The sequence below is a fragment of the Ranitomeya imitator genome, chromosome 4 (genome assembly GCF_032444005.1).
Source record: "Ranitomeya imitator isolate aRanImi1 chromosome 4, aRanImi1.pri, whole genome shotgun sequence".
Taxonomy (NCBI): domain Eukaryota; kingdom Metazoa; phylum Chordata; class Amphibia; order Anura; family Dendrobatidae; genus Ranitomeya; species Ranitomeya imitator.
Window position 1 is genome coordinate 506,187,669 of NC_091285.1, and position 26,295 is coordinate 506,213,963.

Consider the following 26,295-nt stretch of genomic DNA (forward strand, 5'->3'; position numbering starts at 1 on the left):
ATTTTGCGTTCAAAAAGTTAAATGGTTTTTTTTCCCTTCCATGCTCTGCCACACACCAAAACAGTAGTTTTCCCCCACATATGGGATATCGGCACAGGAGAAATTGCACAACAAATTTTGGGGTCCATTTTTTCCTCTTACTCTTGCGAAAATAAAAAAAAATGTGGTCTAAAGTTAAATTTTTGTGAAAAAAGTTAAATGTTCATTTTTTCCTTTCACATTCTATTTATTCCTGTTAAGCACCTGAATAGTTAATAAACTTTTTGAAAGTGGTTTTGAACACATTGTGGAGTCCAGGATTTAGAATGGTGTCACTTTTGGGTGTTTTCGGTCACATAGGTCCCTCAATGTCACTTCAAATGTAATATGGTCACTTAATAAATGGTTTTGTAAATTATGCTGGAAAAATAAGACATTGGTGGTCAACTTTTAACCCTTCTAACTTCCTAACAAAATTGTGCTGATGTAAAGTAGACATATGGGAAATGTTATTTATTAGCTATTTTGTGTAACATAACTCTCTGGTTTAAGGGCATAAAAATTAAAAGTTTGAAAATTGCTACATTTTCACCAAATTTCCGATATTTTCGCAAATAAATTCAAGACATATTTAACTAACTTTACCTCTATCATGAAGTACAGTACAGACCAAAAGTTTGGACACACCTTCTCATTTAAAGATTTTTCTGTATTTTCATGACTGTGAAAATTGTACATTCACACTGAAGGTATCAAAACTATGAATTAATACATGTGGAATTATATACTTAACAAAAAAGTGTGAAACAACTGAAATTATGTCTTATATTCTAGATAGTAGCCACCTTTTGCTTTGATGACTGCTTTGCCAAGAGTGTGCAAAGCAATCATCAAAGCAAAAGGTGGCTACTTTGAAGAACCTAGAATATAAGACATAATTTCAGTTGTTTCACACTTTTTTGTTAAGTATATAATTCCACATGTGTTAATTCATAGTTTTGATGCCTTCAGTGTGAATGTACAATTTTCATAGTCATGAAAATACAGAAAAATCTTTAAATGAGAATGTGTGTCCAATCTTTTGGTCTGTACTGTATGTCACAAGAAAACTATCTCAGAATCGGTGGGATCTGTTGAAGCTTTCCAATGTTATTACCACATAAATTAACACTGGTTAGAATTGTAAAATTTGGCCTGATCAGGAAAGTAAATAGAGGCTTCGGGGTGAAGAGGTTAAAGAGATCATGACCGTGTTGTCCTACTGTAAGTGAAGTATGATACACTTAAAAGCACATGTACAACACATAGTTTCCTGTGTTTCCCAGGAATGTGAGTATGTTTGACTATGTCTCTAAGGTTTGGTCCTATTGTTATTCCTAAGGGCTTGTTTTCACTTGCGAGGAACACGTCCGTGTCTCGCATGTGGAAACGAAGCTCTGGTGCCGGCACTCCGGAGCGGAGCGTGCGGCCGCATAGGAACACATGCAGCCGCACGCTCCGCTCCGGAGTGCCGGCACCAGAGCTTCGTTTCCACATGCGAGACACGGACGTGTTCCTCGCAAGTGAAAACAAGCCCTCAAGTCTTCTTCACAGGTTTCGTATGAAACGCTAAAGAGTCATATTTCTATTAATTGCACACTATGATAGTTTTAGTGTTAATATATCAGAGAACATTTATAAAGTGTCTTGTATTCAAGTGTATCAATCTTCAGTCTTGGTTAATTGTGCCCCATTGTATTATCAGTTGCCGCTTGTATGCAGTTAGGGTCTTCTGTGTTCATTTTCTTATGTTATTATTTTATGTTTTACATGAACTCTATATTTTCAAGGAGCACTTCAGTCTGGATGGACCTAAAGGGATGAATTGCATGGTGGATGGAACCATTCCCCCAAGTTCTGGCCTATCAAGTTCAAGTGCCCTGGTTTGTTGTGCAGGACTAGCCACCCTCAAGGCTAACGGGAAATCTCTTTCCAAGGTACTGCTTAATGTATGTTGTTTTTTAGAAAATGCACAATAAATGTGTTTTGTACAGAAATATATAAATGAAACATTAACCCCTTCTTGACAACGGCAAATTCTGTTTCCATCTCTATTTTCTGAGTGAGACCCATGACGTTTTTAAATTTCTGTTGAGCTGTATGAGCGGTTGCTTTTTTTTTTCTGTTTTAGTGTTTGATGTTCAGGTTACCGTAATTAATTTTATAATTTGATTAAACTTTTGCTAATGTGGTGATTTTAAATATGATTTTTTTTTATTTTTAAGATGGGTGGTTCCATTTTTCACGTTTAATATGAAAAATTTAAGAAAAATAGTTTGTTTTTTTGCCTCAAACCACCATATTGCAGTGTATAATGAAAATGAAAGGATCCTATGAAGCTCTTGCACAGGCTGGGATTCACCAGAGGACCTAGATGGCCTTCAACAGGCCCGGCAGCAATGACAACACAGCACCCCGTGATTGTGTTGGCTATCCTGTCATTTAACCCCTTTCTGACCTCGGACGGGATAGTACGTCCGAGGTCAGAAGCCCCGCTTTGATGCGGGCTCCGGCGGTGAGCCCGCATCAAAGCCGGGACATGTCAGCTGTTTTGAACAGCTGACATGTGCCCGTAATAGGCGCGAGCAGAATCGCGATCTGCCCGCGCCTATTAACTAGTTAAATGCCGCTGTCAAACGCAGACAGCGGCATTTAACTACCGCATCCGGCTGGGCGGCCGGAAATGACGGCATCGCTGACCCCCGTCACATGATCGGAGGTCGGCGATGCTTCAGTATTGTAACCATAGAGGTCCTTGAGACCACTATGGTTACTGATCGCCGGTAGCTGTGAGCGCCACCTTGTGGTCGGCACTCACAGCACGCCTGATTTTCTGCTACATAGCAGCGAACAGCAGATCGCTGCTATATAGCAGAGCCGATCGTGCTGTGCTGCCTGGTTCTAGCCTCCAATGGAGGCTATTGAAGCATGGCAAAAGTTAAGAAAAAAAGTTAAAAAAAATGTGAAAAAATAAAAAAAATATAAAAGTTTAAATCACCCCCCTTTCGCCCCAATCAAAATAAAACAATTAAAAAAAAATCAAATCTACACATATTTGGTATCGCCTTGTTAAGAATCGCCCGATCTATCAATAAAAAAAAGCATTAACCTGATCGCTAAATGGCGTAGCGAGAAAAAAATTTGAAACGCCAGAATTACGTTTTTTTGGTCACCGCGACATTGCATTAAAATGCAATAATGGGCTATCAAAAGAACGTATCTGCACCAAAATGCTATCATTAAAAATGTCATCTCGGCATGCAAAAAATAAGCCCTCACCCGACCCCAGATCATGAAAAATGGAGACGCTACGGGTATCGGAAAATGGCGCAATTTTTTTTTTTTTTTTTTAGCAAACTTTGGAATTTTTTTTCACCACTTAGGTAAAAAATAACCTAGTCATGTTAGGTGTCTATGAACTCGTACTGACCAGGAGAATCATGACGTCAGGTTATTTTTAGCATTTAGTGAACCTAGCAAAAAAGCCAAACAAAAAACAAGTGTGGGATTGCACTTTTTTTGCAATTTCACCGCACTTGGAATTTTTTTCCCGTTTTCTAGTACACGACATGCTAAAACCAATGATGTCGTTCAAAAATACAACTCGTCCCGCAAAAAATAAGCCCTCACATGGCCAAATTGACGGAAAAATAAAAAAGTTATGGCTCTGGGAAGGAGGGGAGTGAAAAACGAACACGGAAAAACGAAAAATCCCAAGGTCATGAAGGGGTTAAATGCAGCTGTTTTTGATTGGCAATGACATTTAAGTGGTTAACCGCAGCAATTGGAGAAGCAGATGCCGGCTGTTTAACAGTGTAAAACGGTGTTAAAAAAAAAAAAGAAAAAAAGACAATTCCTAAATTGCTGTTTAAGATCACACACTGTCTCTCAAAAATCATTATATAAAGCAATTAAAAACGGTTATGTAGCCCCAAATGGTACAAATATAAACTCATTCCACAAAAACAGCCCCCACTCAATTCTATCATCTTTCAACGTTACTACGTTTAGTAGCTCAAAGGCACCCTAGCAGCAATATAATAAAATCCACTCTCCCAAAGACAAATTGGCCATCTTTTTTGAGCCTCACAATGTGCCCAAACCACAGTTAACATCCACATTTATGGCATTGCTGAACACTATCCTGCCTTATTCTGTGTTATCCTGTGTGCAGCAAGAAGCCGCTGGTGACAGGAGAAGGGGTATAGAACGCACAGTGACAGTGTGTGTTCTCGGCTCCTGCAGTGTCAGTGAGTGCAGGGCTGATAATTCACTGCACTGAACTTTTGGTCACGCCAGTGGTGCACCAAGGATCATGTGTGCCCACCAGCCATAGCGAGGTGCATCTTTCTCTGGCAGTACTCTAATACTAATATTTATCACATATGCCACTCCTGGACTCAATGCCTACAGATTTAAAGGACCACTAGGATCCAACACCAATAAAAAAAACCAGCTGCAAGCGCATGGGAAGAGTTCTTAGTCTAAGGCCGGTTTCACACGTCAGTGGCTCCGGTACGTGAGGTGACAGTTTCCTCACATATCGGAGCCACTGACACACGTAGACACATTAAAATCAATGCATCTTTTCAGATGTGATTGATTTTTTGTGGACCGTGTCTCCGTGTGCCAAACACGGAGACATGTCAGTGTTTGTGGGAGCGCACGGATTACACGGACCCATTAAAGTCAATGGGTCCGTGTAAATCACGTACCGCACACGGACGTTGTCTGTGTGCAGTCCGTGTGCCGTGCAGGAGACAGCACTACATTAAGCGCTGTCCCCCCCACTGGTGCTGAAGCCCCATTCATATCTTCCCTGCAGTAGCGTTTGCAGTAGAGAAGATATGAATATTAGTGTGTAAGATCAATATCCAGGTCACGTGAGGCCGATTACAATCATGAATATGCAGCTCCACCTCCCAAAGGGGTGGAGCCGCATATTCATTACTGTAAATGAGCGGCCCCACGTGACCGCTCATACAGTACAAGGTGCGGCCAGGACAGGACGCTGCGAGGGATCCGGAAGCTAGGTGAGTATTTTAATCACAGCGGGGGGGGGGGGGGGGGACCTGGATATTGATTTTACACACTAATATTCATATCTTCTCTACAGCAAACGCTGCTGCAGGGAAGATATGAATGTTCACCGGCACACGGACACGGATAATTCCGGTACCGATTTTTCCGGTACCGGAAATATCTGGACGTGTGAGACTGCCCTACTATGGAGGCCGTCAGCACCTCTAAACTGACCAACACCCTTTAACAGAATAAAGCAAGTTTGAATGGGTGCAAAACTGCTATGACTCCATAATACTCAAACAAAAGAATGCAGCAGCACTTTGTACGCTAAGCTTCACCTTTTTCCTTTTGGTTGCAAAACATTATATGTAAAAACTGCACTACAAGCATTGGTTTTATAGATGCCTCTTTTCCTATATGAATGTGTAAATGTTTTAATTTTAGTTTCGTGAATGACATAAGGCACTGAGTGCTAAAGCAGCATTTAACAGGAAGAAACGTAATTTATAATGTCCTAATGATATAAATTTTTGTGAAATATCTGTAGGTTCAGAATGGTAATAAAACCTGTCGATTAATTTCTTGAGCGGTGTAGTTTCTAAAATGGGGCTGCTTGTTGGGGGTTTCTGCTTGTTCAGCACTTTGGGGTTCTGCAAATGTGATATAGCATTCGCCATTGTATTTGTGGTGTGCAAGTACCGTGCTTGGATACTTACCCCCCCCCAGTGGCTGCATACATTTTTTTTTTATACAATAAATGTTAACACAGTAAAGTTTATCTTGTTTTAACAATAAACGCTTACATAATTAATAATAAAAAAAATAAAAAATGTAATCCATTCCCTTTAAAGAGAACCTTTTGATATTGGATTGCTGTAAATAGGATTCTTTATTATTTAACTTTTGAGAACGGTATTTTAGATGAGCATTTTTACGTATTCATCTTCTGTTTTATCTAAATTGCAGTTTTGTATTTTCAGCCCTGTTGTTTTTAATTTACCGTACTTGTCATAAAAAGTTTGTTCTGCTCTCTTTTCCCTTTAGCACCATTGTTTTGCTGCGAGTTGCTGAATGTTTTTGGCAGCTGTAAAACCGTGATTTAATATTCAAACAAGTATTGAAAAGTCTTTTTTTTTTCCAAATCTTGAGTGGTCCAAAGTCAATTAAAAGCTTGGAAAATGCTAAAGATCCAAGTGGATCTGGAAAGTTTTATTCATTTTGTTTTGTTTGTTTTTTTTGTTTTTTAAAGTGAAAATTGATAAGCGCCTAAGTTAGTAGGAGGAATGTAGGGAAAAGTATAGAGAACAGATTATTAGGTCTTGTCTGGGGCTGACACACTGAAGATCTATACATAAGATATGTGAGATTGGTGAGGGTTTGCCACCACCCAGGAATCAGCTGGAATCTGCATCGCCATGGACATCACATCAGCCCCAAACATCATTTAGTGTCCACTGTCTAGTACACCAGCTTATCTTCCTTTAATTTGAATTGGAGCTACAGCAGTCAGACTATCAATATGCTAATTGCTGACAAACACTTTACAGGTGTTTTCCCATCTTACCTACAAATGTTCTGATAGGTGCGAACCAGCTGCAAACCTCACATGTCAGGACAGTGGACATCTGCAGTCTAGGGAGTCCTATGCAGCCCTTAGACAAATTGAAGAAGAAGCCTACCTATCTGATACTTTTATAAAGATTATTATTATAGAGTCTTGCCAAAACAGGTCCAAGTAACATCAGCTTCTGCAAACTACAGATGCAGCAATTTTATGTGCTGAACTTTGTGTGACTATATAGTTTGTAGATTTATTGATATTGGTGTGGAGCATTTCTGGACAGATACTAATGAATCCATTCTATAAAGTAGTTATTAATCTAGGAATGTAACATAAGGAGAAGTTTTAAGCCTTTATTCATTTACTTGGATTATTTGGACGCTCATTTCAAAGCCAGATATGGTCCTAGAAGAAGGTTATAAGATAAACACTATTTTATGCATTCTTGAAATCATGTACTTTAGACAACAATTTGGAATACTTCTAAATTAGTTTTTAATTTAATAAATGTTGAAATGAAAAAAAAAACCTACTTTTTATTTACACCTTTCACTTGTATCCAAAGTTTATTTGACTGGTTACCAGGATTATAGAGCTACTAAATACTTATACCTTTATTTATAAAATAAATTTATATATATATTGTAAGGGATCGGCTCTGTGGTAGATGCTGGGTCACATTTGGGACGTACCGTACTTTTCGCTTTGTAAGATGCACTTTTTTTCCCCCAAAGTTGGGGGGAAAATAGGGGGTGCATCTTACAAAGCAAACATGCCTTACCGATACAGTGGGTTTAGGCCGCAGGCTGGGATGAGGGGGTGTCCGGGTGCCCGGCAGTTGCTGGCCGCTGATGTGGGTGTCTCAGGTGCTCAGCGGTGCTGCGTGGGTGTCCGGCGCTGCCCGGGGCTCTGCCAACATTTTGCGACAGGCCAGAGCCCCGGTAATTCCACAGTTCCCTGTGCGTGTGCGGTGGACTCCTGGAATATGTCCGCTCTCGGGGGCGGCGCATGCGCAGATGTGACCGCGGGACCAAGATCTCGAGAGATGAGATTTCAGTGCTGAGGGAACCGTGGAATTTCCGGGGCTCTGGCCTGTCGCAAAATGTCGTCACCCACGCAGCACTGCTGGGCACCGGAGACACCCGCAGCAACCGCCGGGCACCCGGAGACACCCTGCAGCGGCATCGGATATGCACCACCACAAGACACCCGCACCATCACTCCTCACATCGGAGCTCCCCCTTTTCCTAGCCTGCAGCATCACCCCACTCCTGCCTCCCACAGCAGCGACCCTGGGACCCCACTTCACTGTACCCACAACCCTGGTAAGACACATGGATTATAAGAAGCACCACTATTTAATTAAAAAATATTTTTTTCTTATTTTTCTCCTCAATATTTGGGGTGCATCTTATAATCCAAAAAATACGGTAGTTCGTTGATTAAAAATAACAGAAAATAACAAGTCTATATAAAACAAGGGCTCAGGCGTTTAAATGTGAGTTTTTTCCTCTCAGACTCCAGCAGAGTCTGTGCAGCACATGCAAGGCTTCCTCACCTTGCAAAACACACAGACCAAGTGAGACAGCCCCAGCTACCTTTAATCAGACCATCCAATACCTGGACTGGAGGTAAGGGAACAGCTGATCCCACCTAGTTCTTTCAGCTGCTCGTAAAACCCAAGTGGCGACACTGACAGCAATCTGACAACGACAACCACACAGGTCTGCTGCAGACCTCTGGTTGTCATGCCGACCCATCAGTGACGCGCGATTGTGACGGGGTCACCGATGGGTGGGATTATTGACAAGCTTCCTGTAAGCGCAAAATAAATTCTGCTGTCAGAGATTGACAATGGGATTTAACTAGTTAACAACTGCGGGTGGATGGCGATTCCACCCGTGATTGTTGCGGGCACATGTGAGCTGTATAGATCAGCTGTCATGTGCCTGGAAAGGTGCTGGCTCAGCGCCAGATCCCACAGCAAACGGGGAGTCTGACATGTGCATACTATTATGGCACATGTTGGAAAGGGGTTACTGGTGTTGCAGCCTCTGTGGCCTGTCAGAAAAGGTGTGTATACACTGACAGTGTGACACTTATATTGCACACAATGGGACTTTCGCTAAGCATGTGACTTATGAAGTTAATTGCTTGCACCAGAAATTTTTAGGGGCTTCATAGCAAAAGGGGAGAATACATAATACATATTGTGACAGAGTCACTGGCTCAATATGTGAGGGGAGACATATGTCACGGAGACTGCTTTCCTCCGTGATCTAGAAACCCATACGTTTCCTTTCAGCATTGTATTTGCTGAAGGAGTTAAATGGCCATGTTATGGGTGAGTTTTTAGGTGAGTAGGTAAGAGATGGGCGGGGAACTACTCCCCATATCTCAACCTCAAGGGTGTGGCTAGGGAAATAAATGATAAATGTCCAGACAGTTTTTTTTTTCTATGTTGTGTAGAGACAAGTAAGCCTTGGCTGACGCTCCTGAGAGAGCTGCCATATGTGTTGGCCCAGGAGTGCTGGGCAGGGCTGTTTATGAACTTTGTTTCATTTTGAGCCAGAAAGGCTGTTTTTCTGTTACTATTTTGTGGTTTGTGATATAATGAACCACCCAGAGACTTTAACCCACGTTTGCCTGTGTCTACCTTGGGGAGCAGCTAAGTGAGCCTACCTGCCACAAATCGTGTTTTGGATGCGGGCAAACGTTCCATCAACACGTGTAGCAGCAGTGGACAAATAGTATGTCCTGGGTTAAGACCGCTACAGAGATGGTACAGCAGTCAGACAAAATGGACGAGCTACTTAAGCACCTGATACTGAACCAGCAGCAACAGCATCAGGTACAGCAAGAGACAAGCTCCTAATGCAACAAATACAGCAGCAGCAAAGGCAGATGGAACTGCTGATGGGAGAAGTCCGCAGCAGAGAAACCGCCCCACCCCCACATCAAGATGCTGACTCCTGAGTCTGGAAAGCGGTAAGTCGAACCATGCAAAAGATGACCCCAGGGGATGATATAGAGAGAGGCCTTTTTGACCGTGTTTGAACGAGTTGCAGAGCGAGAGAGGCTGCCTCTGGAGCAGTGGGTGAAGGTACTGGCTCTCTATCTGACAGGTGAACCCCAGAAAGCCTATTTTGATTTGGCCTTGCAGGATGCCCGGGAATATGCCAAGTTGAAAATGGAGATATTGACACTCTCAGGGGTCACAATGTCTGTCAGCGCCCAAAGAGTTCATCACTGGGCGTATTGTGGTGACGAACCTCCTTGCTCACAAATGTTTGACTTGTTGCATTTGGTCCAGAAATGGCTGAAGCCAGAGTCCTCCAATCCAGCCCAGATGGTCAACTGGGTCATCATGGACCGATGTATTCACTCTCTCCCCAGGCCGGTGCAGACCTGGGTTGCCTAAGGAGACCCCTAGAATTCGGATGACCTGATGGGCCTCGTAGAAAGGTACCAGGTGGTCAAGAAGTCCCTGAGGAAGCCAGGGGTGGTACATCTACATATTGGAATACCCTGTGGGAGCCCGAGTCCCAAAAGAGGGGTAACTGTTATGACCTGGTAGTTAGGAGCACCCCGAATGACCTGATAGTTAAACCTCATACAGGACGAGCTCTGGGATGTGGGAACTCTGCTGACCGCAAGCCCTAATCTATCACACAACTAGAAATAGCTGTGGAGCGCTCCTGACGCTCCCTAGGCGCCTCGTCACAGCCTAAGAACTAGCTAGCCCTAGAGATAGAAAGTAAGCCTACCTTGCCTCAGAGAAATTCCCCAAAGGAAAAGGCAGCCCCCCACATATATTAACTGTGAGTTAAGATGAAAGTCACAAACACAGAAATGAAAACAGGTTTTAGCACAGGGGGGCCAGACTAACTAAATAGACAGAGGATAGGAAAGGTATCTTTGCGGTCAGCACAAAAACTACAAAAGACCACGCAGAGTGTGCAAAAAGACCCCCGCACCGACTCACGGTGCGGAGGCGCCACCCTGCATCCCAGAGCTTCCAGCTAGCAAGACAAAATAATGAAAGCAAGCTGGACTAGAAAACCATGAACAGAAAATAACAAACGGGGACTTAGCTTCTTGCAGGAAGAGACAGGTCTCAGAAAGATCCAAGAGCGAACTGAAGCAATGCAGAAACATTGACAGCTGGCATGGAGTAACGATCTAAGTGGAGTTAAATAGAGCAGCAAACCACAGGATAAACCCCGTCACCTGTGTAACGAACCCCAGAAGCAGCAGCTCCATTCACAGCCACCAGAGGGAGCCTGTTGTGAGTTCTGTTTTTGGGCTCCCTCTGGTGGTTACTGATGGTACTGGGTGACTTGTCTTTCCTGGGTTTCTGGGTTCCACCTGTTCCATCAGCATATGGGAGTTTCCTATTTAACCTGGCTTTGCTGGCATTTCCTCGCCGGTTATCAATGTATCCAGTGTGTCTTGTTACCTCTGCTCCCTGCTCCTAGAACCTTCTGGACAAGCTAAGTTTGGATTTTCCTGTTTTGTGTTTTGCTTAATTTGGTTTTTAGTCCAGCCTGCAGATATGTGATTCTCTGCTGCTGGTTGCTCTAGTGGGCTGAAATTGCTTTTCATGTACCATGAGTTGGCACATGAGTTCAAGTAATTTCAGGATGGTTTTTTGAAGGGTTTTTCGCTGACCGCGCAGTTCACTTTTGTATCCTCTGCTATCTAGCTTTAGCGGGCCTCATTTTGCTGAAACTGTTTTCATACTACGTATGTGCTTTCCTCTCATTTCACCGTCATTATATGTGGGGGGCTGCTATTTGCTGTGGGGTATTTCTCTGGAGGCAAGAGAGGTCTGTGTTTCTTCTGATAGGGGAAGTTAGATCTTCGGCTGGAGCGAGACGTCTAGGATCATCGTAGGCACGTTCCCCGGCTACTTTTATTTGTGTGTTAGGTTCAGGGTCGCGGTCAGCTCAGGTTCCATCGCCCTAGAGCTTGTTTGTATCTGTGCTTGTCCTTCTTGTGATCCCCTGCCATTGGGATCATGACAGTATAACCGGCCCACAAAGTGTTAATTGTATTGGCTGAAGTAGGAGGATAAGTAGTCTGAGGAAGTTTTTTTTTTTTTTCCCCTCAGAGTTTGCTGTCTAGCCTTATTGCAGCCTTGCTACTTCCTCCTCCTCTTAATCTTTGAATGGCTCTGATCTCAGCTGTTTATCATGGACGTCCAGAGTTTGGCTTCCAGCCTGAATAATCTTGCCACTAAGGTTCAAAATATACAGGATTTTGTTGTACATGCTCCTATGTCTGAACCTAGAATTCCTGTCCCAGAGTTTTTTTCTGGAGATAGATCTCGTTTTCTGAATTTTAGGAACAATTGCAAGTTGTTTCTTTCTTTGAAATCTCGCTCCTCTGGAGACCCTGCTCAGCAAGTCAAGATAATTATATCTTTCCTGCGGGGTGACCCTCAGGATTGGGCATTTGCATTGGCACCAGGGGACCCTGCGTTGCTTAATGCAGATGCGTTTTTTCTGGCATTGGGTTTGCTCTATGAGGAACCTAACCAAGAGATTCAGGCTGAAAAAGCTTTGTTGGCCCTCTCTCAGGGGCAAGATGAAGCAGAAATTTATTGTCAAAAATTTCGGAAGTGGTCGGTACTTACTCAGTGGAATGAGTGCGCTCTGGCTGCAAAGTTTAGAGATGGCCTTTCTGAGGCCATTAAAGATGTTATGGTGGGGTTCCCTGCGCCTGCTGGCCTGAATGAGTCTATGACTATGGCTGTTCAGATTGATCGGCGTTTACGGGAGCGCAAACCTGTGCATCATTTGGCGGTGTCGTCTGAACCGTCACCTGAGATAATGCAATGTGATAGAATTCAGTCCAGAAGTGAACGGCAAAAGTATAGGCGGAAAAAAGGGTTGTGCTTTTATTGTGGTGATTCAGCTCATGTTATATCAGCATGCTCTAAACGCACAAAAAAGGTTGATAAGTCTGTTGCCATTAGTACTTTACAGTCTAAGTTCATTCTGTCTGTGACTCTGATTTGTTCATTATCATCCATTTCCGTCGATGCCTATGTGGATTCAGGCGCTGCCCTGAGTCTTATGGATTGGTCATTTGCCAATCGCTGTGGGTTTAGTCTGGAGCCTCTGGAAGTCCCTATTCCTTTGAAGGGAATTGACTCTACACCTTTGGCTATGAATAAACCTCAGTACTGGACACAAGTGACCATGCGTATGACTCCCGTTCATCAGGAGGTGATTCGCTTCCTGGTACTGTATAATTTGCATGATGTTCTAGTACTTGGTCTGCCATGGTTACAAACTCATAATCCAGTCCTTGACTGGAAATCAGTGTCTGTGTTAAGCTGGGGTTGTCAGGGGGTTCATGATGATGCACCTCCGATTTCTATCGCTTCATCTACTCCTTCTGAGATTCCTGTGTTTTTGTCTGACTATCGGGATGTTTTTGAGGAGCCTAAGCTCAGTTCGCTTCCTCCTCACAGGGATTGCGATTGTGCTATAAATTTAATTCCGGGCAGTAAATTTCCTAAAGGTCGTTTGTTCAATCTGTCAGTGCCAGAGCATACTGCTATTATTATTATTATTATTATTTATTATTATAGCGCCATTTATTCCATGGCGCTTTACATGTGAGGAGGGGTATACATAATAAAACAAGTACAATAATCTTGAAAAATACAAGTCACAACTGGTACAGGAGGAGAGAGGACCCTGCCCGCGAGGGCTCACAATCTACAAGGGATGGGTGAGGATACAGTAGGTGAGGGTAGAGCTGGCCGTGCAGCGGTTTGGTCAATCGGTGGTTACTGCAGGTTGTAGGCTTGTCGGAAGAGGTGGGTCTTCAGGTTCTTTTTGAAGGTTTCGATGGTAGGCGAGAGTCTGATATGTTGTGGTAGAGCATTCCAGAGTAGGGGGGATGCACGAGAGAAATCTTGTATGCGATTGTGGGAAGAGGAGATAATAGGGGAGTAGAGAAGGAGATCTTGTGAGGATCGGAGGTTGCGTGCAGGAAAGTACCGGGAGACGAGGTCACAGATGTATGGAGGAGACAGGTTGTGGATGGCTTTATATGTCATGGTTAGGCTTTTGTACTGGAGTCTCTGGGTGATGGGGAGCCAGTGCAGGGATTGACAGAGGGGAGAGGCCGGGGAATAGCGGGGGGACAGGTGGATTAGTCGGGCAGCAGAGTTTAGAATAGATTGGAGGGGTGCAAGAGTGTTAGAGGGGAGGCCACAGAGCAGGAGGTTACAGTAGTCAAGGCGGGAGATGATGAGGGCATGGACTAGGGTTTTTGCAGATTCTTGGTTTAGGAATGTGCGGATCCGTGAAATATTTTTGAGTTGGAGGCGGCAGGAAGTGGAAAGGGTTTGGATATGTGGTTTAAAGGAGAGATCAGTGTCAAGGATTACCCCAAGACAGCGGGCTTGTGGGACTGGGGAGAGTGGGCAGCCGTTTACTGTAATGGATAGGTTCGTTGGGGAGAACGCGGGATTATGTTAAGGAGTCCTTGGAAAAGGGACATATCCGTCCATCTTTGTCCCCTTTGGGAGCAGGTTTTTTTTTCGTGGCCAAGAAAGATGGTTCCTTGAGGCCTTGTATAGATTATCGTCTTTTGAATAAGATTACCGTAAAATATCAGTATCCTTTGCCATTGTTGACTGATTTGTTTGCTCGCATTAAGGGGGCTAAATGGTTCACTAAGATTGATCTTCGGGGTGCGTATAATCTTATACGAATAAAGCAAGGTGATGAGTGGAAAACCGCATTTAATACGCCTGAGGGCCATTTTGAGTATTTGATAATGCCTTTTGGACTTTCTAATGCTCCTTCAGTCTTCCAGTCCTTTATGCACGATATTTTCCGTGAATATCTGGATAAATTTATGATTGTGTATTTGGATGATATTTTGGTTTTTTCTGATGACTGGGAGTCTCATGTTCAGCAGGTCAGGAAGGTGTTTCAGGTCCTGCGGGCCAATTCCTTGTTTGTAAAAGGCTCAAAGTGTCTCTTTGGAGTCCAGAAGATTTCTTTCTTGGGGTATATTTTTTCCCCTTCTACTATTGAGATGGATCCCGTCAAGGTTCAGGCTATTTGTGACTGGACGCAGCCTACATCTCTTAAGAGTCTACAGAAGTTCTTGGGCTTTGCTAATTTCTATCGTCGTTTTATAACTAATTTTTCTAGTGTTGTTAAGCCTTTGACGGATTTGACTAAGAAGGGTGCTGATGTTGCTAATTGGTCTCCTGCGGCTGTGGAGGCCTTTCAGGAACTTAAGCGCCGGTTTTCTTCTGCTCCTGTGTTGCGTCAGCCAGATGTTTCGCTCCCTTTTCAGGTTGAGGTTGATGCTTCCGAGATTGGAGCGGGAGCGGTTTTGTCACAGAGAAGCTCCGATGGCTCAGTGATGAAGCCATGCGCGTTTTTTTCTAGAAAGTTTTCGCCGGCTGAGCGGAATTATGATGTTGGTAATCGGGAACTTTTGGCCATGAAGTGGGCATTTGAGGAGTGGCGTCATTGGCTAGAGGGTGCTAGACATCGTGTGGTGGTCTTGACTGATCACAAAAATTTGATTTACCTTGAGTCTGCCAGGCGTCTGAATCCTAGACAGGCTCGTTGGTCACTGTTTTTCTCTCGTTTCAATTTTGTGGTTTCATACCTGCCAGGTTCAAAGAATGTGAAGGCGGATGCTCTTTCTAGGAGTTTTGTGCCTGACTCCCTTGGAAATTCTGAGCCCTCTGGTATCCTTAGGGATGGGGTGATTTTGTCTGCTGTCTCCCCAGACTTGCGACGTGCTTTGCAGGAGTTTCAGGTGGCTAAACCTGATCGTTGTCCACCTGAGAGACTGTTTGTTCCGGATAATTGGACCAGTAGAGTCATCTCCGAGGTCCATTCTTCTGCGTTGGCAGGTCTTCCTGGAATATTTGGTACTAGAGACTTGGTGGCCAGGTCTTTTTGGTGGCCTTCCTTGTCGAGGGATGTGCGTTCTTTTGTGCAGTCTTGTGAGGTTTGTGCTCGGGCTAAGCCTTGCTGTTCTCGGGCCAGTGGATTGTTGTCACCTTTGCCTATCCCGAAGAGGCCTTGGACGCACATTTCCATGGACTTTATTTCGGATCTCCCTGTCTCTCAAAAAATGTCCGTCATCTGGGTTGTGTGTGATCGCTTTTCATAGGGCTCATCCTGGTCGCCCTGGTGGTTCTCGTGAGGGTTCGGTGACCCCTCCTCAAGGGGGGGGGTACTGTTGTGAGTTCTGTTTTTGGGCTCCCTCTGGTGGTTACTGATGGTACTGGGTGACTTGTCTTTCCTGGGTTTCTGGGTTCCACCTGTTCCATCAGCATATGGGAGTTTCCTATTTAACCTGGCTTTGCTGGCATTTCCTCGCCGGTTATCAATGTATCCAGTGTGTCTTGTTACCTCTGCTCCCTGCTCCTAGAACCTTCTGGACAAGCTAAGTTTGGATTTTCCTGTTTTGTGTTTTGCTTAATTTGGTTTTTAGTCCAGCCTGCAGATATGTGATTCTCTGCTGCTGGTTGCTCTAGTGGGCTGAAATTGCTTTTCATGTACCATGAGTTGGCACATGAGTTCAAGTAATTTCAGGATGGTTTTTTGAAGGGTTTTTCGCTGACCGCGCAGTTCACTTTTGTATCCTCTGCTATCTAGCTTTAGCGGGCCTCATTTTGCTGAAACTGTTTTCATACTACGTATGTGCTTTCCTCTCATTTCACCGTCATTATATGTGGGGGGCTGCTATTTGCTGTGGGGTATTTCTCTGGAGGCAAGAGAGGTCTGTGTTTCTTCTGATAGGGGAAGTTAGATCTTCGGCTGGAGCGAGACGTCTAGGATCATCGTAGGCACGTTCCCCGGCTACTTTTATTTGTGTGTTAGGTTCAGGGTCGCGGTCAGCTCAGGTTCCATCGCCCTAGAGCTTGTTTGTATCTGTGCTTGTCCTTCTTGTGATCCCCTGCCATTGGGATCATGACAGGAGCCCACGGACAGAACTCACCGAAGTACCATTCACGACCACAGGAGGGAGCTCGACAACAGAATTCACAACAGGTAACAGAGCCACCACTGGGTGGAGCCCAAGGTCTCAAGGAGCCACTGAGGGCCTACCAATGGCTGCTGCTAAAGACCTGATCTGCAGGTGGTGTCATAGTCCTGGACACATAGCATTCCATTGTCCTATGTCTGCCGAGCAGATGGATGGCAGCTTGGGCGGGCACTGCTCGTATTATGCCTACCCAACTTGCAGTGTGGACTATCTGCCCAGAGAGGTGCTGTAGTCATGTCCTGTGACCGTAAACAGAGTTCTGGTGCTTGGACTCCTGGAGCTTGGTGACTCTGATAAGGGCCACGCTTCCCCAACAGTTGATCACAGGGAAACGTGGGGGGTGCTGTATCCACAGGGATGCAAAAAACTACCCTGTTGCAAGAGTGTTAATTAAAATGAGCCGTGGTACGGAGTTCCATGAGGTCGGGGTAGTCAGAGACTTGCTGCACTCCATGATAATTTGGCGGAACTTTAGCCTGTTCTGGGACTTGTGGGGAAAATCAGGGGTGTCCAATGTCTCAGGTAGGAGCCAGTGCATCCCTGCTAAATCCCCATTGCAGTTGGAGGTAGAGGAGTTCCCCTTGTGTGTTTTAGCTGGTGATGAGAACAAGTCGGTGATCAGGGAGGCCGACCTTCCTGAGCTGGGGTTTTCTGTTGAAAATTTTGGGACTGCTCAAATGCGGGGTCTTACCCTAAAAGGGGCCTTTGAAAATGTGACTGTGATTGATGGGTTGCTCAAGAGCCATGGGCTGACACCAGGTACCCTCAGTTTGCAGTCAATAGCGAATTGCTGTATAGATTGACTACACTGAGGGGAGGTGAAATAGTGGAACAGCTGTTGATTCCAGATCCCTACCGGCGGAGGATTCTAGACATGGCCCATTCCCATGTTTTGGGGGGACATCTGGGGGTGGAGAAAACGCAGGAGAGAATACTGCAGAGGTTCTATTGGCCGGGATGTTATCGGGAGATCCGGAATTATTGTAGGTCCTTCCCCACCTGCTAGATAACCGCTCCCTCTGCTCACTTCCGAAGTCCTCTAGTCCCGTTAGCGGTAATAGAGATCCCGTTTGAGCGTATTGCCATGGACATAGTGGGTCAATTAAGTCGGCACGAGGGCACCAATATATCCTAATTGTAATGGACTATGCGACCCGGTACCATGAAGCAGTATCCCTAAGAAACTCTTCGGCTAAGAGTATCGCCCAGGAACTTGTCCATATTTTTGCTAGTACAGGCCGGCCAAAGGAGATTCTGACAGACCAGGGAACCCCCTTCATGAGCAAGGTTATGAAAGAACTCTGTCGGGTCCTTCAGATTGCCCAGCTGTGAACCTCAGTGTGTCATCCACAGACTGACGGCCTAGGAGAGTGCTTCAATAAAACCTCAATGCTCAAAAAGGTCATTGAGAAGGACGGTCGAGACTGGGACTATCTGCTTCCGTTTCTCCTCTTCTCCATCAGAGAATTTCCCCAGGCCTCTACTGGCTTCTCGTCGTTCGAGCCCCTGTATGGTCGACATCCACGAGGACTCCTGGACATCGCCAAGGAAACGTGGTAAGCTGAGGTCCCGCCACACCCGGAGCATTATATAGCATGTCGCCCAGCTGCAGGAGAGAATGCAAAACTAATGCCTATTGTGAAGAAGCATCTTTTCCAGTCACAGGAGGCACAGGCAAGGGTGTATAACCGATCAGCGAGGCTGAGGCAGTTCCAGCCAGGGGGCTGCATGCTAGTATTTATCCCCACGGTGGAGAGCAAGTTCCTAGCCAAGTGGCAAAGTCCATACGAGGTGGTGGAAAAACTGGGTGAGGTTCATTACAAGGTATACCAGCTGGGGTGAAGGAAGCCGCACCAGGTCTCTCATGTGAACTTGCTGAAACCCTGGAGAGACCAAGAATCGCTGGACACTCCTTGGCTGGGAGCCAGTCCCAAAGTCACCGTGGACGATGTCACCATTGCAGAGACTCTGACGCCGGCCAAAAGGCAACAGTGTCTGAAGCTGTTGTAGCAGAACCAGGATCTATTCTCAGAGTTGCCGGGGCATACGCAGGTGGTCGAGCATGGCGTGTTGACAGAACCGCACATAAGGGTGAACCTCAAGCCATATAGAATTCCAGAAGCACAGAGAGAGGTGATATCCAGTGAGGTGAAGAGGATGCAAGACCTTTGGGTGATAGATGAGTCAAAAAGTGGATGGTCGAGTCCTATCATCCTCATACCGAAGCCTGACGGTGAGGGGCGGTTCTGCAACAATTACCGCAGGCTGAATTAAGTCTCTAGTTTTGATGCTTACATGATGCCTTGTTTGGACTAACTCATTGAGAGACTTGGACCTGCAAGGTATATTACAACCCTGGACCTGATGAAGGGCTACTGGTAGATCCCCATGTCCCAAAGTGCCAAGGAGAAGACAGCCTTCTCAATGCCTCATGGGTGTTTTCAATACACTAGGATGCCCTTCGGCCTACAGGGGGCCCTGGCCACCTTCCAGAGGGCGATGGATCAGGTCCTGGCTCCGCATGAGAAGTATGCCGCAGCGTACCTCGATGACATAGTGGTCTTTAGCCCTGACTAGGCTAGTCATCTACTAAAAGTACAAGTGGTTCCGGATGCTTTGAGGAATGTGGGGTTCATGATAAATCCGAAAAAATGTGCCGTAGGGAAGGAAGAGGTCAAGTACCTAGGCTATGTTGTTGGGATAAGTGAAATTAAGCCGCAAATCAACAAGGTCGAGGCGATCCAAGAGTGGCCGCAACTGCTTTCCAAGAAGCAAGTGAGGACATTTCTTGGAATTGTGGGGTATTATCGGCGATTCATTCTGAATTTCGCTATGATCGCCACGCCATTGACCGATCTTCTTAAAGGCATCAAATCGACAATAGTTAAATGGTTGATGACACAGAGATAGCATTCCAAGGACTGAAGAGAGCTCTGTGTAAACATCTGGTTCTAGTGGCACCAGACTTCAGCAAAGAGTTCGTGGTCAGACGAATGCATCAGATGTTGGCTTGGGAGCCGTGCTGTCTCAAGTAGTAAATGGAGAAGAACATCCAATCCAGTAAGTGAGCTGGGAGCTCTCGTCATGCGAGAAGAACTACGCCATTGTCGAGAAGGAATGTCTGGCAATAAAATGGGCTGTGGATACATTGAGGTACTATCTACTAGGCCAGAGATTCAAATGTGTGTCCCATCATGCCCCTCTGAGATGGTTAGGGGAGAAAAAGGGTAAGAACGCCCGGGTGACTAGGTGGTTCTTAGGCCTCCAGGATTTCAAGTTCCATTTTGTACACAGGCCCGGGAAGTCACATAGGAATGCAGATGCCCTCTCCCGATTTCTCTGTTTGGTGTCTGAAGGTGCCAAAGCCCCTGGCTTTGGGCAGAGGGGGGGAATATGTGACAGGGTCACTGGCACGATATGTCAGGGGAGATACAGGTCCTTCTCAAAAAATTAGCATATAGTGTTAAATTTCATTATTTACCATAATGTAATGATTACAATTAAACTTTCATATATTATAGATTCATTATCCACCAACTGAAATTTGTCAGGTCTTCTATTGTTTTAATACTGATGATTTTGGCATACAACTCCTGATAACCCAAAAACCCTGTCTCAATAAATTAGCATATCAAGAAAAGGTTCTCTAAACGACCTATTACCCTAATCTTCTGAATCAACTAATTAACTCTAAACACATGCAAAAGATACCTGAGGCTTTTATAAACTCCCTGCCTGGTTCATTACTCAAAACCCCCATCATGGGTAAGGCTAGCGACCTGACAGATGTCAAGAAGGCCATCATTGACACCCTCAAGCAAGAGGGTAAGACCCAGAAAGAAATTTCTCAACAAATAGGCTGTTCCCAGAGTGCTGTATCAAGGCACCTCAATGGTAAGTCTGTTGGAAGGAAACAATGTGGCAGAAAACACTGTACAACGAGAAGAGGAGACCGGACCCTGAGGAAGATTGTGGAGAAGGACCGATTCCAGACCTTGGGGAACCTGAGGAAGCAGTGGACTGAGTCTGGTGTGGAAACATCCAGAGCCACCGTGCACAGGCGTGTGCAGGAAATGGGCTACAGGTGCCGCATTCCCCAGGTAAAGCCACTTTTGAGCTACAGAGAAGCAGCACTGGACTGTTGCTAAGTGGTCCCAAGTACTTTTTTCTGATGAAAGCAAATTTTGCATGTCATTCGGAAATCAAGGTGCCAGAGTCTGGAGGAAGACTGGGGAGAAGGAAATGCCAAAATGCCTGAAGTCCAGTGTCAAGTACCCACAGTCAGTGATGGTGTGGGGTGCCATGTCAGCTGCTGGTGTTGGTCCACTGTGTTTCATCAAGGGCAGGGTCAATGCAGCTAGCTATCAGGAGATTTTGGAGCACTTCATGCTTCCATCGGCTGAAATGCTTTATGGAGATGAAGATTTCATTTTTCAGCACGACCTGGCACCTGCTCACAGTGCCAAAACCACTGGTAAATGGTTTACTGACCATGGTATTACTGTGCTCAATTGGCCTGCCAACTCTCCTGACCTGAACCCCATAGAGAATCTGTAGGATATTGTGAAGAGAAAGTTGAGAGACGCAAGACCCAACACTCTGGATGAGCTTAAGGCCGCTATTGAAGCATCCTGGGCCTCCATAACATCTCAGCAGTGTCACAGGCTGATTGCCTCCATGCCACGCCGCATTGAAGCAGTCATTTCTGCCAAAGGATTTCCGACCAAGTATTGAGTGCATAACTGAACATTATTATTTGTTGGTTTTTTTGTTTGTTATTAAAAAACACTTTTATTTGATTGGATGGGTGAAATATGCTAATTTATTGAGACAGGTTTTTTGGGTTTTCAGGAGTTGTATGCCAAAATCATCAGTATTAAAACAATAAAAGACCTGACAAATTTCAGTTGGTGGATAATGAATCTATAATATATGAAAGTTTAATTGTAATCATTACATTATGGTAAATAATGAAATTTAACACTATATGCTAATTTTTTGAGAAGGACCTGTATGTGTCACAGAGACTGCTTTCTTCTGTGATCTAAAAACCCATAAGTTTCCTTTCAGCATGGTATGTGCTGTAAGGAGTTAAGCGACCATGTTATGTGCAGGTTTTTAGGTGAGTAGGTAAGAGATGGGCGGGGAACCTACTCACCATATCTCAACCTCAAGGGTGTGGCTAGGGAAATAAATGATAAATGTCCAGACAGTTTTTTTTTCTGTGTTGTGTAGATGCATCAAGCCTTAGGCTGACTCTCCTGAGAGAGCTGCCATATTTGTTGGCCTAGGAGTGCTGGGCAGGACTGTTTATGAACTTTTTGTTTCCTTTTGCGCTAGAAAGGCTGTTTTTCTGTTACCATTTTGTGGTTTATGATACAATAAACCACCCAGAGACTTTAAACCACGTGTGACTGTGTTTACCTCGAGGAGCAGCTAAGTGAGCTGACCTGCCAGAATATGCACATGCCAATATTTTGTTATAAATTAATACGTTTTTCTTCCTACTATTTCTGCTCGAATGGGAAATAAGCTTTTTCTCTACTTTGTTTAAAAACAAATTGCAAACTGTAATTCTGTGTGTTCTCAACTACGTTTTTGCTTTACATAATTCAATTGTAACTTTTAAATTCTCTTTTTATTTTGCCTTAACATTAAACACATCAGATTGAAAGCATGTTCTAAATGTGGTTCATTCCATGGCTTTTGATTGTTCATCTCCTTGAAATTGGGACAAAGGTTTAAATGAACGCAGACCTCTAGGAACTCTTCTACATTCATTATACGATTTTAATGACTTTATGGTCCATAATAAGTGCACTTTGTGCCCAGGCAGTAGGATTAAGAGACTTGGTGCTTAAATTATTTTACTGGATACTACGGCTACAAATATTTATGTGTATGTGTACATATATACTGTATAAAGCGGGCAAAATATGTATTGCACACGTCACCAACTTTCTAAAGTTGCTATTGACATGAAATTCTCACCAGATGTCAGTAACAACTAGGGTTGAGCGAAACGGATCGGCCATTTTCATAAGTCGCCGACTTTTGGCAAAGTCGGGTTTCATGAAACCTGACCTGATCCCTGTGTGGGGTCGGCCACTCGGTCGGCGACCTTCGCGCCAAAGTTGCGTTTCATATGACGCGTTCAGCACCATTTCTCAGCCAATGAAGGAGGACGCAGAGTGTGGGCAGCTTGATGACATAGTTCTCGGTCCCCACCATCTTAGAGAAGGGCATGGCAGTGATTGGCTTGCTTTCTGCGGCGTCACAGGGGCTATAAAGGGGCGTGCACGCCGACCGCCATCTTACTGCGGCTGATCTGAGCAAAGGGAGAGGTTGCTTCCGCTTCGTCAGAAGCAGGGATAGCATTAGGCAGGGAATATAAACCCCCAAACCGCTTGTGCTGTAGCGATTTCCACTGTCCAACACCACCTTTTCCTTGCAGGGACAGTGGAGGCTAGATTTCTGTGCATCAGCTCTGTAGCTTATAAGGCTGCCTTATAAGGCTCCCTGATAGCTGCATTGCTGTTTGTACACCGCTGTGCAAACCAACTGCTTTTTTCAAAGCACAAATCCTGTTGCTCCTTCCTTTCGGGACAGCTATCTTGTTTGTTTGTCCACACTTTTGTGTGCAGCAGTCCTTTTTATTGCTGTCTGCCATACTTTTCTGAGATTACTGTAGGGAGATAGTAATTGTAGTACAGTCCCTTTTTTTTTAATATATCTTCAAGCCACTTTCTGGCCCTGAAACTGTGTAGTGTGAAACAGTGGGCCTGTATTTTTCTGCACTGTCCCACACCTAAAAAGGGAGATTTATATTGCCAATCAGTGCATCTGTGCCAGTCCAGTCTGTTGTATGTCAGTCATTTTCTGCCACAGAAACAATACTGTAAAACAGTGGGCCAGATTTATTAACTAGTCTTCCATATAAAAACAAAAAGGGGAGATTAATATTGGCAAATCTGTGCCAGTCCAGTCTGTGGTATCTGTCTGTCATTTTCTGCCACAGAAACTATACTGTAAAACAGTGGGCCAGATTTATTCACTAGTCTCCCATAATAAAAAAGAAGGGGAGATTATTATTGGCAAATCTGTGCATCTGTGCCAGTCCAGTCTGCGTTATCTGTCAGTCATTTTCTGCCACAGAAACTATACTGTAAAACAGTGGGTCAGATTTATTCACTAGTCTCCCATAAAAAAAAAAGAAGGGGAGATTAATATTGGCAAATCTGTGCATCTGTGCCAGTCCAGTCTGTGGTATCTGTCAGTCATTCTCTGCCACAGAAACTATACTGTAAAACAGTGGGCCAGATTTATTCACTAGTCTCCCATTAAAAAAAAAAGAAGGGGAGATTAATATTGGCATATCTGTGTCAGTCCAGTCTGTGGTATCTGTCAGTCATTCTCTGCCACAGAAACTATACTGTAAAACAGTAGGCCAGATTTATTCACTAGTCTTCCATATAAAACAAAAAGGGAGATTAATCTTGGCAAATCTGTGCATCTGTGCCAGTCCAGTCTGTGGTATCTGTCAGTCATTCTCTGCCACAGAAACTATACTGTAAAACCGTGGGCCAGATTTATTCACTAGTCTCTCATTAAAAAAAAGAAGGGGAGATTAATATTGGCAAATCTGTGCATCTGTGCCAGTCCAGTCTGTGGTATCTGTCTGTCAGTGATTCTCTGCCACAGAAACTATACTGTAAAACAGTGGGCCAGATTTATTCACTAGTCTCCCATAAAAAAAAAGAAGGGGAGATTAATATTGGCAAATCTGTGCATCTGTGCCAGTCCAGTCTGTGGTATCTGTCAGTCGTTTTCTGCCACCGAAAATATACTGTAATACAGTGGGCCAGATTTATTCACTAGTCTTCCATATAAAAAAAAGAAGGGGAGATTTTTATTTCCAGTCTGTGCATCTGCGTCAGTCCTGTTAGTGGCATATCTGTCAGCCACTGCCACTGAAGCTGTGTACTGTAATACAGTGGGCCTGATTTTCCCTGCAGTCTCACACACCTATAGGGAGATTTAAATTCACAACAAGTTTGCGTCCATCTTGTAACTGGTTTTACAGTACCAAATACCGTTTGTTAGTTTGGTTACATATTTCGAAGATTGAGGAAGTCTGGTGGAAGAGGTCGTGGCCGTGGGCGGTCATTGCCAGTTGGTAATGATGGTAGTGGTGGTGGAGCATCAGGTGGTCGTGGGAAAAGCAATATAGCACCTAAGTCTCGAGTTGTTCAGCCACCGTCATCGTCTGGCTACACAATTCCTCAAACGCTCCCTTTTCTGGGAGTAGGAAAACCGCTTTTAAAGCCGGAGCAGCAGGAACAAGTTTTGGCTTTCCTTGCTGACTCTGCCTTTAGCTCTTTTGCCTCCTCTTCGGAAAGTGCAAAATGTAAAAGCAGCGCGTCATCAGTGGATGTTCCCGGTCAGGGACAAGTCGCTTCCTTGCGTTCTTCACCCAGAACAACAGAGAAGGATGCGTCAGGCGACACAACGGGTTACTCCATGGAGCTCTTTACACATACCGTTCCTGGGTTAGAAAGGGAAATTGTTAACAGGCCATGCCCATTACAAGATGAATCGGACATGGAGTGCACAGATGCACAGCCACAGCCAGATTATTATGCTGTTCCTTTGACTCAGATCACAACATTGCCCTCACAGTGTACTGATCCAGAATCTGACCATGATGAGACTATGGAGCCCCGTCACGAGCGCTATAGCACCGGCTTACACGGTGACACAGAAGAAGGTGCACAGGAGATAGAAGAGGAGGTCATAGATGACCCAGTTGTTGACCCTGATTGGCAGCCATTGGGGGAACAGGGTGCAGCCGGCAGTAGCTCTGATGCGGAGGAGGAGCCACAGCAGGCATCAACATCGCAGCAGGTTCCATCTGGCAGGCCCGTATCTGGCCAAAAATGTGTGGCAAAACTAAAAACAGTTGTAGGACAGCGTGGCCATCCGGTTAAAGTAGCTCAGTGTGCAATGCCTGAAAAGGTATCTGATAGTAGGAAGAGTGCAGTCTGGCATTTTTTTAACCAAGATCCAAATGATCAGTGCAAAGTCATCTGTAAGAAATGCTCAAGGACCTTCAGCAGAGGTCAGAATGTTAAAAATCTAAATACAAGTTGCATGCGTAGACATTTAACGACCATGCACTTGCAAGCCTGGACTAACTACCAAACGTCCCTTAACGTTGTTGCACCCTCTCACAATGAAGCTAGTCAGCAACGCTACGTCCCTTCCCTCACTGAAAGCCCACTGTTTATCACACCACCTGCACCAAATGTGGAGGTTTCGTCGCAAAGCCAAAGCAGACAGGGAATCACCAGGTTCTTGGTTGGAAACCCTGTATGTAGGCCAACAGCAAGAATACCATCACCAACCCTCTCTCAGTCTGCCATGTCCACCGGCACCCCCGCTAGTTCCACCATATGCAGCTCTCCAGTCCAGCTCACCCTACAAGAGACTCTCGTTAGGAAAAGGAAGAACTCATCCTCTCATCCGCGTACACAGGGTTTGAACGCCCACATTGCTAGACTAATCTCGTTAGAGATGATGCCCTACCGGTTAGTTGAAAGCAAAGCTTTCAAAGCCCTGATGGACTACGCTGTACCACGCTACGAGCT

The 26,295-nt window shown here is 44.8% G+C and overlaps 1 protein-coding gene across 2 annotated transcripts in view; it reads left to right on the forward strand.

Moving 5' to 3' along the window:
• GALK2 (galactokinase 2) overlaps window positions 1-26,295 on the forward strand; it is a 507,611-nt gene that overhangs the window by 126,166 nt on the left and 355,150 nt on the right. For both annotated transcript variants that reach the window (XM_069766040.1, XM_069766041.1), the window contains exon 5: window positions 1,809-1,955. In XM_069766040.1, the coding sequence (XP_069622141.1) occupies window positions 1,809-1,955 (147 nt within the window). The remainder of the gene's footprint in view (window positions 1-1,808; window positions 1,956-26,295) is intronic.